This window comes from Leucopleurus acutus, assembly GCF_964270905.1.
Source record: "Leucopleurus acutus genome assembly, chromosome: 7".
NCBI lineage: Eukaryota > Metazoa > Chordata > Mammalia > Artiodactyla > Delphinidae > Leucopleurus > Leucopleurus acutus.
The window spans coordinates 108,881,558-108,900,860 of record NC_139150.1 but is presented as its reverse complement, the minus strand read 5'-3'; the positions used below and the strand labels follow the sequence as shown (position 1 = coordinate 108,900,860).

Below are 19,303 nucleotides of genomic sequence, written 5' to 3'. Positions count from 1 at the left end.
CCTTTATCCAAGGTCTCAATTTCCCCTTCATTCCTGAAGGATATTTTCACTGGGCACAAGATTCTAGGATGACAATTCCTTTCTTTCAGCACTTGAAAAATATGTGTCACTTCTTTCTGGTTTTTGTCATTTCTGATGAGAAATTTTTTTCATTTCAATTATTTTTCCCCTATAGATAAGCTGTTGTTATTCTCTGGATGTTTTCAGGATTTTTATTTAGTTTTCAGAAGTTTGTGTATGATGTGACTTGGTATGAATATCTTTGGGATTCAATTCAATATCTTGAATCTGCAGGTTTATGCCTTTTACAAAATGTATATGCAAGTTTCAGTCATTAATTCCTCTAGTATTTTTTGTAGCTCTATACCCTATTCTCCCTCTCCATCTGATTGTTAGACTTTTGTTATACTGCCAGAGGTCCCTGAGGCTCTGTCCTCCCCTGGTCCCCAATCTATCATTTCTCTGTTGTTCAGAGTGGGTAATTTTTTTACTATTCTTAGAGTTCACTGAATCTTTGTCCTCTCCATTTTTCTACTGAGCCCATCCACTAGGTTTTTATTTTAATTATTGTATTTTTCAGTCCTAAAATTTTTATTTGGTTCCACTTTATACCTTCTATTTCTTTGCTGAGGCTTTCTATTTTTTTTATTGCTTTCAAGCATATTTGTAAGTGTTCACTGAATAATTTTTGTCATGGCCATTTTAACGTCTGTCAATAATTTTAACAACCTCATCATCTTGTTGTTGGCATCTGTTGATTTCTTTTTTCATTCAGTTTCAGGACTTTCTGGTTCTTTGTATGGTGAATGATATTTGGTTGAAGCCTAGACATGTTTATAATATTTTATGAGACTCTGGATCTTATTTAAACTTTCTGTTTGCACTGGTTTTCTCTGACACTGCTCTGTCAGGGCAAGGGGGTGTGGGTGCTACTTTATTCCTTCCAGGTAGAGGTAGAAGTCCAGTTCATATCCCAGTCTAAGATTTATAAAGAAAAAATTATCCCACGAATTCACTTCCATGTTGTTTCTTGGGTTCCAAGGTCCTTACTCAGTCAATGTTATTATGACTACCATTGGGAGTCTCCCCAAGTTTGTGATAGACATTGTGTCTAGGGTTTTCAGTTGTACTTGGCAGAAGAACTAGGGAAAACTATATCTGCTCCATCTTCCCATTATCTTTTTATACTTATGCTTTTTAGTAATTTTCCAAAAAGGTTCAAAATTCTCTTGCTTAGACCTAGGATTCACCACTAAGCTATTCATTCATATGGGAGCACAGGGCTTAATTAGTGAATGAGACCTGAAATCTTCCTTTATGTATTATGCAACAATTAATGATTCAGGATTATATTAACACATATTAGCTAGTTTTCAGAAATCTGATGAAAGTGTCAATTCACAATAGAGTGATGTCACCTTGTCATTCTTAGGAAATGATAAATGTATTGAAAGGAAATTTGTTCACATGGAATAGAAAAATATGCAAAACAGATATAATATACTGGGATAGAGATATTAGCATTATTTACAAAACCACTCTGTAGAAAAATGTTTTCAAAATCACTAAGCTACTAAGATTAAATTTTCATTCCTGTTATTTCTATTTTATACTATTACCTGGCAAAAATAGCAACCATCCCTGATATTGAGCAGATGAACTCAAAATCAAATATACCCATTCCTGATGAGAAGAAAGGTTAACAAAAGGGAAAATAGAGAGGTAAAATCTACGGAATTAATATTCAGGCTACAGCTCCAATATTAAGTTTACCTTGATACCTTTAAAACATGTTACTGATGATACAAATATTTTTGAAGCAGTTGCCTATTACAATAAATAGAGCATATTGTCTACTCTAAGAAATATGACATGAATTCTCGTCCTAACTTCCTGTTTTTGTTTTTAAATTGAACTAAGTGATAAAAATAATTATGGAAAATTTAAGATAACCATTTTATTTTAGAATGTTTAGAATAGTTTTCAGATGGCACACAAGTCATCAAGTAGATTAGTGTAGCTATTTACTGAATCTATACCTGTTTGCTATTAAATGAACAGCCAAAGCTAAATGAGTTCTAAAGTTCAACTGTCAAGAAATGTTATTTTTTGTGTTTATATTTTGGTATTATTGTTATGTTTTGATATTAGCTTTAAAAGGCTACATGGTCTTCTGAGAAATGTATAATAAATAACTAAAATGTAAATAAGATCTTTTTCTAAAGGATGACCACAGAAGCTCAAGGACATCTTAAAAAATACATACACCTGATAAATAATTTATGGGAAATGAATCCCAGACAAGAAAACTTAAATATTTCTTCACGTATAAATATTTAAAGGAAGTATGCATACATAAAAATACAACCACAACATATGATTCAGGCTACGTTCAATTTGCCTTTAAACCACCCACTAACTTGGCTGATGTAAGAACCTGGGCCATTTGTTAAAAAAGTGGATTTCCAAGAGTTACTCATATAGTTCTTGGATCTGGAACTTGGTGTCTTATTGTTGATTAAATATATTTGGGAAATGGTATAGTGGGAACTTAAGTGGAACAATGAAAGCACTTACTCAAACATTTTAAAACACTCACTAAAAACTAAAAAAACCCTGCTACTCTGTTTCACTGAAATCAGGGATTTAAGCTTATGGCTCACCTTATTGAATAAAGAACATTCCCATTCTTGAAAATTCTTAACAATTTGTTGTCTGTAGTAACTTCATGAAAGTTGGCTCCCTTTTCATTGGCAAAGAACAAATCAGGTTTCCAAATGGAGTCCAACATGGAAGGGTCTAGGTCTAAGGAGTCATCAGGATATTCACTATATGCAAGTCGAGGATCGTTCCATTTCTGACGAAGAAAGATATTCACTCTGTAATCCTGTGACAAAAGAAAGAAAGGGTGAAAAAAGCCTGGTTTAAAATATTTAGACTTGTGTTAGTCTTTGGGCTGCTCTGAATTATAGCAAAAGCCGCTGACATCCTTGTGAGCTTTCCATACCCCTCAATCCTCACTTGTTACCACCAAGAGTCGTTCTAGTTCTGAGGATTTGCCCAGGTTTTTTGTGATCTATATGCCTCCAAAGAAAAGGCCACAGAAGAGCACAATTTTATCATGCTTGTATTTTGCTGTTCCATTAGAATTTTACTTTCCTGGCTTGTCCGAATAAAATATTGGAATTGCTATTAGACACTCAGAATAAAATATTTTCGGATTTGCATTTATTTTCTAGAACCATTTCTTTTAGTAGGTATCCATTAGCATCCAGAATGCATTTAGTGAAATTTTCTTGAAAGCTGTCTATTTTCTAAAAATGAACATATGTACTTCTTTACAATAAAGGCACATTTTCTCATCTTTAGTATAATATGTAAGTTCTATGAAATTGGTGATTTGGTAAAAATAAAAGGTGGTTTTCAAATAAGGGATGAAACCTTTTGCTAGGTGTCCCATGTGTTTTCCAAAGTGACAAATCCTTTAAGATTTGACTTAAGAGATTTCCCAATTAGACCTTTCATAATTAAGTTAAAAGAAGAATCAATGATTTCAAAGTCTTGCTCACGATTTCCAGACTAATGTATAGAGTGACAAAGATTGACAGCTACGTGTATGTGTGGTATTTTTACACAGTATATGAGTATAAGTACTATCTATGACTTTACAAATACAATTTTCCCCTTAGACTTTTGAAACGAGCAAATAAACATGCAGACTTCATTATAAGTATAAGTGAACATTTTAAGAAAGCTTCATTTCCACAAAAAATAGCCAGGGCTGGAGATATTCAGAGAAACTGAATATCAGTTTTCGTCTATTTTTTCATTCCTTGAATACCAAATTACCAGTAGTCAGAATACAGTGACCAAGCAATCACAAAGAATGCTTCCGTAATATCAGACCCGTAGATTGGTTATCTTGCAAGGAGGTCAGATTCAGAGTTTGTAGTGAATGTTACAAATGTATATGTGGCCTTGATCATTAGTTGTGCACTGAGATCCCTGTCTTCTAACTGTAACTAAGGTTACATACCAGATAGTATTTTTTCTGCTTTCTAGGTGCCCCATGTATTTTCCAAAATGACAATGGAGCAGAGGTCACTTCAGCTTTCTACCACAAAGCTCACGATAATGTGGAAATCTCACCAGCCTCGAGGATCTGCAGAACTTATAAACGGGGATACATGAACAAGCTTCTACCAGACAAGGACGGGTCATCCTCTCCTAGACTAGGGTTCAGAGCCCCAAGAAGCACAGCTCCATGGCTGGTGGCCAGTTCCTGCATCCCTCGCTGTCCTGTAATCTGTGCATCCACCCTAACTACCACCAAACACTTTTCAATGATTGGACTAAAGTCAGTTTCTCTCTGTCTGACCTCTAGGGAGGACTAAAGCAAGACAAGTTATAATGATACTTGCCAGGAAAAATAACTGACTCGTAAAGAATTTCCTTTTGGACTGATTCTTAAGACATATTTTTAAAGGTGAAGTATTTTTATGCTGTAACAAATTTATTGATTGAGAACACTCTGTGATGCTAAAATAAAAAGTCCTTTTAAGCTGTAGTCTATGTGATAAAATTTGGTAGACTCTCCCCATCTTTATGTGATTGGTTTACTGATAAACTTTATAGACACAATCTCAGATCTTCCAGGAACGCTTTTTGCTCCAAGAAGGAGCTGAAAAAAGACATCAAGTAGACTTCAGTTTCTGTTTCTAAATCACACAAGGAAAACATCAACTGTCATCTGTCACCAAGGCCGAATGTTATCCTGTATCCATTGTGCTCTTTTTGTGAATAACCAGGACTATCTTTGTTTACTAACATGTTGAGGTCTTCGGTTTAGAGCCAAGATTCAAAGCAAAACTGAAAAATGACCATTTCCTGAAAACCCAGAAACTTAGTTTCAACAGTCCTCACAATTTGGGTTTTGACCTGCCTGCAAATGAACACTGTAATGGGAAGCTTCCCATCTGTGCTCAGCAACCGATTATATTATTTCTGAATCCTGATCATAAGTGAAAATGTGCAAAGAAAAGGGTATAAAAAACATTCAAATAATACCACTCTAAAAAAAGTCCTTGTAACTCAAGTTGAAATAACTTGCTTATAATAAAAGGCCATGGACCAAAGAAGGAAACAGCTTTGCAAAACAGAGACAAATGGATGTGTATGCAGCATATGAAAAAAAATGTCAAGTGGACTTACTAAAGCCAGTTTAAAAATTCAGTCATTCCTTGGACATACTTAAAGACTAAGTGTTTTTGTTTGTTTGTTTTGGGGGGAGGTTTCTGTTTTATTTATTTATTTTATTTATTTATTTATTATTTTTATTAACAGTGTTGTGTTAGTTTCAGGTGTAAGTGTTTTATTAAAGGAATCTTCCCTGTTCGCCCTGGCTATGCTTCTATAAGGATGAAAATGTAGAAAGCTTATATGTGAGTAAAAAAAGAAGAAGAATAAATATGAGATAATACATCATGAGAATGAAATCAATATTTGTATCTCACATTTCTAAAATCCACCCATGTATTGAATTCATTCATAAATCTTATAAGGCAGCTGAACTGACATTTACGTGTATGGAATCATTATATTTTAGAACAGAGACATTAATGATTCTTCTTCCCTAGAAACTTCTTTTGTAGTAATATACATTTTTGCAAACCCTTCAGAAGTTAATTTTATTTTTTCATCATTTTGCATGTTACACAATTAATGAGTTATTTTAAATGTTATATAAGTGTATTATTAATCTTGTACAACAGTGATAGAAATGTAATCATTATTTCATAATATAGAAAGACTAATTTTGGAAGTCAAATTTTATTATTAGAATAGAGTGTATCACGCTATTCTAATCACTTTAAATTAATTGTGTAGGAAAATATTTTGTTGACCAAGTAAAATTATATATCATGTTTGGATTCGAAAATAAGTATCCATTAATACGTGGTTTAAATTCCATCTGTATGTCACATAGTAAAAGAAGAACCACACTAAATTTTCTGACCTAGTATTTGAAATTCTTACATTATGAGGTACAAATAAATAATAATTCTATTAGGTGAATATTATAATGATTATAATATACCAGGCTCAGAAGTAAGTCTTCTTGGGATCAAATGTCACCTCTCACAGTGAATAGCTTTCTAATCTCCCTGCACCTTGTTTGTTCAACTGTGAAATAGGGATGGTTATAACAGCACATCCTCTGATAGACTTCTTGTGAACATTGGATTGATCCACATAAAGTACTTAGAACCACACTCATTAAATGTCAGACCCCCAAAATTAGAAGCCATATTAGATAGAAATTTGCTTGCATTTTCTGTTTCTAAACTAGTTTTGAAGTACTAGGGGCATTTTGATTTGAATCTGGGATAGTTGAATTTGCCATAGAAGAATATGGGACAGATAATTGTAATGTTGACATCTGGTGAATAATATCTTTGAAAATTTGCAGAACTATTATGGTAAGCTTATCGTTGACTTCTGTATTTCAACATTTCTGTATTTTTATATTTTGTCTTTAATCAATTGCCCCTCCTCCCTCTTTATATATAAACATACATACATATACATTTTAAATTTGTTTGTTTGAGTATATAAGGCCCTTTTCCCTCATAGCAAATACAGCTGTTCACGTTTCACTTTGTGCCAGATGTTATACTAGGTGCTTCATGGGTTACTTCTACTATTCTCATAGCAAATCTGTGAGGCAGGTGTGATTATTATGTGTGCTTAGCTTCACAGATGTGGAGAAAGGAACAAAGACACATTAAGTAACTTCAATGGGATTACAGAGCTAATAAATGAAAGAGCTATAATCCAGACCACAAGTTCTGATTTCAGCGTTTTAACGATATACTGACTGCATAATACACTGCCACTCATGATTGCCTTGAGTGATTGCCTTTGGTTTGTATGCAAACCAAACATTTTATAAACTAATGCAGATTCTGGTTTATGTGGTTTATGGTGGGGTCTTTTGGTAAGGAATTTGGGGATTTACTGATCAACATGCTCGCTGATGGGAAATTGCAAGCACTAAAACTAAGTGTTCCCAGATTAAATCGAATTGTTGCCACATTGTCATTTGTCCTTAGGGGTACCCTGGTGGGAGACCAAATTTAGTAGAGAGCACAACCCTATGTATCAGCTAAAATGACATATAGAATATTATTGTCATCTTTTGCCTTACAGGGAAGCATAGGATTGCTAGAAATGAACTGAAATGACCAATTAGAAAAAAAGTAGAAAGAATCACCTAAAGTTAACAAAGAAAGTTAAGTACTTCTCTTTTCTTTGGTTCATAATTCAGTTAATTTTTAAATTCCGTAGTGTTTTCAGGCAATTTCTAATCCAGTAGCTAAGCCTACCCCCAACCCCTTCCCCCCTCCTTTTCTCCCTGCCTTCTCACTCCCTCATTTCTGCACTTTTCTGCCCTTTCCTCTCCTTCCTTCTCTATTCCTTTCTGTTTCTGTGTCTCTGTCTCCCTCTCTTTCCCTCCCTCTCTCCTCCTCCCCTTCACTCACAAACCTGCGTGCAGCACTCCTGCCCCCTCTGCCTCTTTAAAACCTGCTGCCAAATTATTATTTTGTTGTTGTGGGCAGGTGTTTTTACATTGTATTGTTACAGATCAAAGAAAATATATATCTACAATGCTGCCACTGTTGATACCTTAATACCTTTGTTTTCTTTTCTTCCTACACATTTTCACACAGTTGAAATTTATCATACCTGCTCTATGCATCCTTCATTTCACTTAATGTATTTTATGCATTTCCTGGTAATCCTCTTAATCATCATTCCAGTGGCTATATGATGCACTTTTCTTACACAAATACTTTTTCATGTGATTGAAAAGGGTCTAGTGCCTATGGAATTACGCAGTTTGTGAAAAACTGAAATGTGTTCATTTATTTTCAATAACCAAGTATATTTTTTTGCTTTATGTCTCAATAAATCTGAGCAAGAATTAGGAGTATAAAGTATTTCTAAAAAAGAATGTGCCAGGCATATAATCAGAAGGTAATATGTCTAAAACAAGACTCTTTGAAAATGGCACTGTAAAAATAATCATCACAAAACAGCACAACAATAACCACCAAGTACAGTATTTTTTCTGGACCACTTGAATGCTTTCCAGTTGATTGTAAAAATTTTCATCTAAAATGGGGTTTGTAGTGGCAATTATCACTGCCTTTCTTATTTACAATTTGATTTAATGAGAATGGTTTTACGAATTCAACATTCAGTATACTAATTAATCTTTTGAAAAAGGATGCTCTTTCCCAGGTTAAAGAATTCAGTTTCTACCCCTATTTTTAAAGTTATTGATGATACTGTTGAAGCTATTGTTAGGAAGTGGTACTTAACCTTATTAAATTATTGGAAATTTATTTGAGAGTCATGTGATTTTTAACTTGATACAAATTTTGCCCCAGTATATCATTAATCATTTACTGTCTGTAAAAAGTAAGATGTGAATACCTAATGGTATATACATATATTGGAGCATGTGTACATTGAAAAGTTGAGATAGATTATATTTTTTTAGCTAAAAACTCAACAGAATTTATTCAAATATTAAAAGATCAATATTATTCTCAAAGTTATTTAGCATTATGCAGCAAATGCTTATTTTATCATATATTGCCAACCTGGAATTTAGTTTAGTGTTGATAATACAATAGTGAAAGATAATCTCTGCTCTCCAATTGCTCACTATATTGTAGAAGATAGCCTGTAAACAGATAATTTTTTTTACATTATAATTGCTATGTTGAAGGCATGTACAGCAAGCTAGGAAAACACAAAGAAGGGCTAGCTAATAGGGACCAAGGTGGAGTGGTTGGGGAAGACTTCCTGAGGAAAATCTAATTGGGCTTCGTTTTCAAAGTGAAATAAAATTTAGCTGGGCAAACATTGGGGCCATAATAAAACGTGTCCTGTAAAATATTGGACAGAAAATCCAGTAACCACGAGATTTTTGTATGATTAATATAGGAATCTGGCTGAATCTTAATTATTATAATTTTTATATATATATGGGGCCCTATGACTGCAAATTATTTTCTGGATGAAGGTACAAACTATATATACTTCTTAAAAGTATTGCTGTCTTACAAGACAAGAAGAGGATTCTTCAAGGACAAAAAGAGTAGCAAAAATAAGAGTGAGCTAAAGCCAAAGGAATGATAAACAAACACAAATGCCTAAACTGGGAGACTGAGCCTTGGGCCACCACAAGGTAGAAAAACAGAACTTGTGACTGAGGATTAATTAATTAGACCCTCAATATTATCATAGATTAGGTTCAAACAAATATGAGCTCATAACAATGACAATACTTTAACTAAAGACAAAAGAAACCAGACATGAGCAGACATGGACTTCAATGGAAATACCAGATCAAGAATAGGAAATAAACATGTAAAATGTATTTAAAGAAATAAAAGATAAAGTTGATAATAGGAAGCTATAATACCAGAGATAGTTTTTAAATAATCGAATAGAATAATAAATGAAATGAAAATATAATTGTTGAAATTAAAAGTTTAATGAATGTGTAAAAGCATATAAGAATCAGTTGAAATGAGAATTGAACAGAATGTACAGCTAAAGAAATATCCCAGATTAAAATAGTGGGAGAAAGGGAGAAAGAAAAATCTTTTTAAAGTTGAGTCTTTAAGGATAAAATGGAAAAACCTGAAGTAATCTGCATCTAATTAGGATCCAAGAAGGATGAATTAGAGTAGAGAAAGCCAATAGTCAGAGAAAATGACAAGGATTTTCAGAACAAACATAAGAAACTAATGCTCAGATTCAGAGAACTCAAAATATATCAATAAAGGTATGTAAAAATAAGTTTATATGAAGACATTATATGAAAACTGCAGAATAGCAAAGGAAAAGAAAATACCTTTTAAAAAAATCACCTTTCTATTGCCAAATAATATTTCATTGTGTGGAATATCACATTTCATTTATTCATTCATCAAAAAGGAATGGAGTACTGACACATGCTACAACATGAATGAAATATTACACTAAAGAGGCCAGTTACAAAAGACCATGTATTATATGATTCCATTTATAGAAAATGTCCACATCAGACAAACCTATGGAGACAGAAAGTAGATTCCTAGTTGAGGGGAAGCAGGGAGTGACAAGGATGTTAGGGAGTGATAAATGTCCAAAAATATTTGTGATGATGGTTGTGCAACTGTGTGAATATTCTAAAAATCACTTAATTATAGACTTTAGTTAGATTAATTGTATGGCATGTGTACAGTAAGTACTTATCACCTATACTGGAAAATTCTTAGACTGGCAGCAGACTTCTCAACATCAATAATGAAATTCACAATATAATGGGTCTATTTACTCAAAATACTAAGAGAAAATTACAGTGAACTCTGAATAGTGTACTCAGTAATATAATCTTTCAAAACTGAAGATGAAAGAAAGTCATTAAAGAAAAATACACAGCTTAATCTTGAACATTTATAAAGTGGACTTCTAATCAATTTACTTCAGAAAGACAGAAAAAAAAAAAAAGCCACAGAATCCTGTTCCGAAATGCAAACAGAAATGATGAGAGGGCCTTCCCTGGTGGCACAGTGGTTGAGAGTCCGCCTGCCAATGCAGGGGACACGGGTTTGTGCGCGGGTCCGGGAACATCCCACATGCCGCGGAGCGGCTAGACCCATGAGCCATGGCCGCTGAGCCTGCGCATCCGGAGCCTGTGCTCCGCAACGGGAGAGGCCACAACAGTGAGAGGCCCGCGTACCGCAAAAACACAAACAAACAAAAAAAACCCTCAAAGAAATGATGAGAAACTGATTAAAGTGGATATAAATTCAACTAGTCTTACTCTATATAAAAATGTTGCTATGAATGCATAATTTATGGGGTTTAAATGAACTGAAAGATTGGAAAGACAATATCATATACTAAGACTAAAATTGTATGTAGAAATACATCCAAAATATGTTAAAGAATTTTATGCAGAACATTTTATAATTTCTTGACAGCATAAGTACTTAAATGGAGAGAGATGCCATGATTATACAAAAAAGATTAAATATTATGAAGGGAGTAATTGTTTCCAAATTAGTTGTTAGATTTAGTGCAATTTTGTCAAAGTCCAACAAATTTTTTGAGGAAATTGACAAGCAAATCTTTAATATATATATATATTAATTACACAAATTATAAGCTTCAGGAATAGCCAAGGCATGTTTATAAAAGAAGAACAAAAGTAGAGTGACTTCCTGTAATAGATACTTAAAATGACTAAAATGCTGTAAGACATTATGATATTGGTGCAAAGATAAAATGACCAATGGGACAAAATGAAGAGTCTGAAAACAACCCTTATTTGATATATAAAGGAAGTAGTTTGCAGATTAGCATTGGGTGCTTAATAAATGTTTCTGTATATGACAAAAAGTTCACATTCTATCCCAATGTGACACTGCTCAAGAAAGCAAGTTTTGGGTAAAAGTTCAAGTATAAGAGTAAAATTTTTAAAAATAGAAGATATAGCAGAGTAGTCGATGGCCTTGAGGTAGGGTAGATTCTTTAATAAATTCTATGATGTCAAAATTAAGAAATTCTATTCATCAACAGGCCACTTAAGGAAAATGGAAAAACAAACCACAGTGGAAAAAGGTATTTGCCACACAGGTATAACTGACAATTGGCTACTGCCAGACTATAAAAAATCTCATACCAATGGATGAGAAAAAGACAAAAAACTGAGCAGAATATAGTCAGAAGAAGACATGTTTCACTGGGCAGAGACCACAAATGTCCAACAAATATGTGAAAAAATGTTCAAATTCACTGGTAAACAAAGATGTGCTAATTACGATATTGAGTACCATTTTATACCCACTGGGTTATTAAAAATAAGAAGTTTGATGATACGCAATTTGGCAAGGATATGGAGCAAAATGATAGTTTATATACTGCAGCTGAAAATAGAAAAAGTGGGGAAAATTGACATTGTATTATAAATTTGATATGTGAATACTCAAGATACAAAAATTTTAGTTCTAAGTATAAATCTTAAAGAAACCCTTCCACATGTGCACCAGGTGACATATACAAAATATTTATAGCAGCACCATTAGTGATAGTGAAAAACAAAAGCAAAACAAAACAAAGACTGGAACCAATCCAAACATTCATTGGCGGGAAAATGTATAATAAATTATGTCAACAAAATCAGATACCATATAGCTGTGAAAATGAATTAACACTACTATTTGCAATGAGGATAAATCTTAGAAATGTTAAATTTAGTAAAAAGAAAAAAGCATCAAAGATATGTTACAGCACCATTTTCATAAAATTCAAAACCAAGCAATCCCACTCTCTCTCTCTTTCTCATTTATCTATTTCTATCTATTTCTCTTTCCCTCTCTCTAATAAAATTTTGAGAGCAAAGGAATTATAAACACAAAATAGTTCACAGTGGTTACCTAGGGAGATATTAGGAGAATGGGATTTGATGGATTATACAGGTATGTTTAATATTGGTAATATTTTAGTTTTGAAATTAGGTGGTGGTTTCCACAGTGTTTGTGTTATTAAATTATACCTTGTCACTTCAATATATTACTTATGCAATTACATACCAAAATATTATATCTGAATATGAAATTAATCACTGGAAATGCTCACTGGAACTACCCTATTCATTCATGGGAAATACCCTACACACTGTAGTGTTTTGTCATTTATATACTTTGTGCAATATATTTTATGATTTATAACATGTTTTTATTAGCATCTTGTTATGCCCATCTTACATGATGTTGTAGTCGGTAGAGTGATGACCCAAAGATGTTCAAATTTCAATCCTCGGGACCTGTGAATGTGTTAACCTTATTTGGCAAAAGAGATTTTGCAGATGTGATTAAGAACCTAGAGATGGGGTTATCTGGGTGGGCCCAATGTAATCATGAGGATCCTTATGAGTGAAAAAGAGGCAAAGAGTCAGTGTCAGTGATACAATGTGGGACTGGATTGGTTTAAGATGGGGGAAGAGAGCCATGTGCCAAAGAATGCAGGCAGCCTCCAGAAGCTGTGGAAGACGGAGATGAATTCACTCCCAGAGCCTCCAGAAGGAACATCGCCCTGCAGACACCCTGATTTTAGCCCACTAAAACCCATTTTGGAGTTCTGACCTCCAAAATTGTAAGAAAATACATCTTTTGTGGTTTTAAGCCACTAAGTGTGTGGCAATTTGTTACAGCAGCAATAGGAAATGGATACATATACCTCTTAAAACTGATTTGCATACATTCTCATTCTCATTTTTTGAAGAAGTTTCTAGAACAATAGTTTTTTTTTTTTTTTTTTTTTTTTTGCTAGTCATTCAAGAGGGTAGAACATTTAAGGCAAAAATCACTGGATTTACAGACAAATGGAAAAAAATAACCCAGAATGCTTCCTGTTTGTAGGAGTAGTACTCAGAGATCCTGACTAATTTCAAAATGATCAGAAAATAACTTTCCTTGCTCAAAAAACAAGGATAAAGTGCAAACTTCCTAATAAATGTTTCGCTGGTTTAGTGTTATAAGATTTTCTCACTCCGAAGTACTGTACAACATAGGTTGCTGTGCTTCAACAAAGCGCAGAACACAATAGTCAATGGTGGAGTAATTACTCGTAATGTCAGCCCTTGTTGCTCCTACCATCTGCTCTACAAACCCCACCACAAGGAGGGTGGTTGTCTGGGTCCACTGATTCTGAAATAACGGCCCATTGGGAAAGTGCTTTTCCATTCTCACTACACCAACAGGGAAGAAAGCAGTTTTATAAGAACAATTTAGAGGTTCAGAAAGATTATTTCAAATCTCCCCTTGACGTCTTCATTATCCGTATGTTTAATTATTCTCTAGAAAAGGGCAGAATTATTTTAAAATTATAACTTTTGAGGAAACTTAATTATGTACCAATGCTGGAAACATTAAGTTAAGAATTCCCAAGAACTGAGTCGACTTTCAAAGATAAATGGAAAATGAAACATAAAATCAATCCCTGTTTTTCAGGAATTGAGAGGTATTTTCTTATAAGAATGGTATTTAGGACTTCCCTGGTGGCACAGTGGTTAAGAATCATCCTGCCAATCAGGGGACATGGGTTCGAGCCCTGGTCCAGGAAGATCCCACATGCTGCAGAGCAACTAAGCCCGTGCGCCACAACTACTGAGCCCACGTGCCACAATTACTGAAGCCTGCGTGCCTAGATCCTGTGCTCCGCAACAAGAGAAGCCACTGCAATGAGAAGCCTGTGCACCACAACCAAGAGTGGCCCCTGCTCGCCGCAACTAGAGATAGCCTGCGCACAGCAGTGAAGACCCAACTGAGCCAAAAAAAAAAAAAAAAAGGTATTTAAAGGAAATAGTTATATAAATTCATATGATTTATCAGGATCGATCAGAACATGTGTGTTGAGTCAGTGAACTAACACACTATGTTATTCATTCAGTAACCTCTGTTTAGATTTGTCTTAGTTTGTTCAGGCTGCTATAACAAAAATACCATAGACCGGGTGGCTTATAAACAACAAAAATTTATTTGTCATAGTTCTGGAGGCTGGAAGTCTGAGTTTAGGATGCCAGCATAGGATGAAGGAGGCTGGAAGTCTCCTGGAGGCTGGAAGTCTGAGTTTAGGATGCCAGCATAGGATGAAGGCCCTCTTTCTGGTTTCAGACTTCTCACTGTGTCCCCACATAGTGGAAAGGGCTAGGGGCTCTGGGGGATCTCTTTATAAGGGCATTGATTCCACTCATAAGGGTTCCACTCAAAGGTCCTACCTACTAATACCATCACCTTGGGGTTTCAACGTATGAATTTGTGGGGGACACAAACATGCCGACAATAGCAAGACTGAAAATTAAACCACTGGCAAAAACAATAAAAGGCTACATTCATTTAGAACACTGCCTGTGCTTACACTCTAAGGGTAGAAATTCTGGTGAGGGAAGCTTAGTCCGTGGGACCATTCTTCCGAAGTTGATGGAGGTTTACTCCAACTAATATAGTTCATCCAGTTTGGGCGTGCCCAGCTTTAGAGATAAAGACTACACAAAACCACTACTTCCAGTAGCTGCTTCCTTTCAATGAAAATCAGTAATTTACGTTGCTCTTTGGTTGTAAGGTAACAGATGATCCTCTGCCTTCATGTGCTCCTAGCTCCACAGGCTCCATCGATCCAGCGATGCCCTTCTGCCTCCGGTGCTCACCTGCCTTCCTACTTGATTCCCCTGTGTCTGCAAATTGTTTGCCCAGGGCTCAGGCTTCCCACAAACTGGGCTAAACAGTCAGATGGAATGTTTTTTCTCCTTCACTGCAAGTTTTGCCAACAAACCTATAGGTAGGGGGGGAAAATGGCGCCATTTCCTGCCTCATCTTTCTACCCAAATCATTTCATAACATCTGCTCACTCCATTTTATATTATACCAAGTAGGAAGAGGAAGTTTGTATGTTTCTCATGGTTGAAGCAGCATAGACATGGAAATTCTGTCACTACTTCCATTCATGACCCCAAGTTTGTATCAAAATGTATACCCAACGTAGAATGTGCTCACTTGTTTATTTCTACTTAATGCTAATCACATAACTGACACGTTAAAATGAACCTAACCCTTTACACATAGCACTTATTAATTTTCAATTTGTATATTGAATGACATGTGGGCAGTGATCTGCTTATTATTTATTTTTTGGACTTCCAGTAAGTAATTGTTCCACTACTGGAATGTATGATTTGGATGACAAAAAGCCCAAAGTCTCTTGGAAAATGAACTATTATTTGGTCTTCAGAACATCCTATGGTCAATCAATACTATAAGAGCTCCTCAAATAAAGAAATTCTAAGGACCCACTATTAGGAAGAAAACTTTTCTGAGGATAGCTGAGAGACACTTCACAGTTTAAAAGATGGATAATAGCACCACATAATAATAATTTTTTGAAGATTTTCCAACTAGTGTTTCCTTGAATGTCTGATGTGAACTGTGTTATATTTTATGTGTCTTTTTCTTTAATTTAAATTGTGGTCAAATACATATAACATTTACCATCAGTGACTTTTAGTACATTCACAATATAGTGCAACCATCACACTTTCTAGTTCCAGATAATTTTCATCACTTAAAAGGAAACTCTGTGTCCATTAAGTGGTCACTTCTCATTCCCCCTTCCTTCCAGCCCCTGGCAACTGATAATCTGTTTCCTATCTCTACAGACAGGCCTACTCTGAATATTTCATATTAATGTAATTATACAATATATGGCCTTTTGTGTCTGGCTTCTTTCACTTAGCATAATATTCCCAAGGTTTATAATATGGGTGTTTTTAAAGTGTATTTAAAAATACATAGACATCATCTGTTTAATTTACAGAAACTTGAAGGGTCTCACTGAGATAATTATACATACAAGGTGATATAATTTTAAAGATGTGTTTTTAGAAGTGAATGCCATATATGCCATATATATACATATATATATAATCAAAATCCACAAGAACATAAAAGATGAAAACAGTATTTTTAATTGAATGATTACTTTCAGGCTTGAAACTAGATACCTTAAATAAAATTTGTAATTGAAAAAATATTGATTAAAATCTGCCTTGCGTATAAGTTTTCAGGAATATATTTAATCTTATAAATGACTAACAGCCTCACCTTGCGTTACAAGTATTTTTCAATGATACTGATATCATATCATTAATATTGAGTATGATAGCAGAGTCTGACACTAACAGAGCATAGCTAGTCTTCTCCCACCGATCAGGTCTTAATTTACTACCATCTGTAATTTGGGATTAATGTTACAGAACAGACTAACAAAGGAAGATTTATTCTGAACCTATATAACATCAAACATTACTAAAGTAAATAAATTATGCAAATCCTTTCTTTACCTTAAGGTATTCCCAGTTTAAATACAGATTTTTTAGTTATACACTAACATAATTTTTAAATTTAATATATTATTTTGCAACAATGTTCACACTTTCCTTCATAATTTTAATGAACTTTTAACACAGCTTGGATTTGGGAAAAGACATAGTTTAATAAATAAAAACAAAGGAATGCATATTATTGGCAAAGGATTTTTATTTTGTGTGCTTTTACATTTGTCCTCAGTAGAAAAGTCAGTCACGTAAACAAATTATTCTAATAAATGTTTTCAGTATTTTTAAATTGTTAACACTGAGGCTTAAAATATGATACTTTTATATTTTAATTGATATTTAAATTTTCAGTGATTTTTCTGAAAAAACTCCTTATGACCTTTGGAAATCTTTTGATTTATGAGGGCTTATACTGTATATTATTTACTATGAAATGGTAGAGGTTGAATATTAAAAGAAAAATGTTCCACTTTGGAAAAGTTTTAGTGAGCTAAATTTTTTTTTTTTTTTTTTTTTTTTTGGCGGTACGCGGGCCTCTCACTGTTGTGGCCTCTCCTGTTTCGGAGCACAGGCTCCGGACGCGCAGGCTCAGCGGCCATGGCTCACGGGCATGTGGGATCTTCCCGGACCAGGGCACGAACCCGTGTCCCCTGCATCGGCAGGCGGACTCTCAACCACTGCACCACCAGGGAAGTCCTTGCCACATTCTTTTTGATTAAAGCAAGTGACAAAACCAATCCAGGTTCAAAGAGAAGAAAAATAAGATTCATTCTCCCTTTTGATGAAAGGAGCAGGAAATTCACATTTCAAAGAAGTATGCAAAAAGGTACGGAAAGTTATGGCAGTGATCTTTGCAAATCATCTACCATAAGGCATCAGGGCAATAGATGGAAAATCATTATAATGAAAAGACCACAACAGGTGAAAGGAAAAGCTGGCCTGTATTTCTCTCCAACATGCATACCTCACAGAGATATCACTGCTTTAAGTCATAGTAGTAAAATATTTTTAAAATATTATTAAAGAAAATTTATAAATTAATCAGACTGGCTCTTAAAAACAGTAGATTGACTACTTTTCTTTTTTCTGACTTAGACAACTTTCTCACGAGTAGAAGGATCACATAAAGTATTTTTAAAACAGAGATTTCTTGTGCCCATTTATATCCTAAAAATCACAAATACATCATAATTATAGGCTATGTAGAAAAAAACCTAGGGAGGGCCATATAACAAGGGCATTCTGTATTTTGAATTTAATAAAGTATTACTTTAAAACTACAAGAATGATATCTTTTTATGATGCAGAACCTAGGTAGAAGAGATCTAACACTGCATGAGGTAAGAGATTATTTGCTCATCTCTGAGTTTTGTTCAGCTTTGATCCAAATAAATAAAATTTTTCTTTTTTCAACACACATCATAATCGGCATGATCTAGAAATTTCATAACATGTTTTTGTAAAACTAAAATTAAAAAATAAACAAGTATGACAAAACATAATACAGCTCAGCGACTGTGTTTTTAAAAGAGAAAAATATGAAGAAAATATTTTAAAATTTTAAGAAATATTTTTTGTTAGGACTGACAAGCCAAAATTGAGTCATATTTGCATTCATATTGACCAGGGGCATATCTAAGTCATTTGGGGCTAAGAGAATGTATTGTTCAGTGTTTTTAATATATATGAAATATTTTGAAAAATCTGATTTGAAGAGTAAGAGCAGTAAATCTTGCTTTGAATATTGAGTTGGTCAGAATGAATTAAGTTTTATAACGTATTCCACAATAACTGTAGTACTAAAAATTGTCAAGGGCAAACAATTTAGCCTTAATAAGTAAGGCTTATAAGAAATAGAAGCCCCAGAAAAGAAAGAGGATTACAGAACTATATTGCATTTCAAATCCAATAGCCACTGGGCTTGTAGGGGGCAAGATACTGCTTCAACTGATGCAGAAATTTAAGAAGGTAAAATATCTACCTCTTTTGTTTGAAATGTTTGCTTTTTCCTCTCTGTTTCAAGAGAAGAGGGGGAAAAAAGTAGTAATTCAGACTAGCAATATGTCATTTGCAAGTTGTAAAGTTGCCATGATCACGGCAGACAAATGACAGCTCTTACAGCCATTTCATCACCTTTTCCAGAAGGACATAAAGTACTAGAAGAGAATGTCTGTGAATACATCATTCCCCTTCTTAAGATACCCTGGTCCTTATGAAACCCAACCTTTATCCTAAGGAGTGGAGCTGATGGGAAGGGATGATGCCATAGAAGAGAGATGGCAGATGACTGAAGGCCCATGCTGTGGCTCTTTTGTTTTACCTTGCCCTTCTCATTTCATAGCAGCAAGA

General features: G+C 34.3%; 1 protein-coding gene across 2 annotated transcripts in view; it reads right to left on the bottom strand.

Annotated features, from left to right (window-relative positions):
• The window catches only part of GLRA3 (glycine receptor alpha 3), a gene marked incomplete at both ends in the record, with an annotated part of 157,819 nt that overhangs the window by 58,271 nt on the left and 80,245 nt on the right, over positions 1 to 19,303 (bottom strand). For both annotated transcript variants that reach the window (XM_082842411.1, XM_082842410.1), the window contains one exon: positions 2,664 to 2,887. In XM_082842411.1, the coding sequence (XP_082698537.1) occupies positions 2,664 to 2,887 (224 nt within the window). The remainder of the gene's footprint in view (positions 1 to 2,663; positions 2,888 to 19,303) is intronic.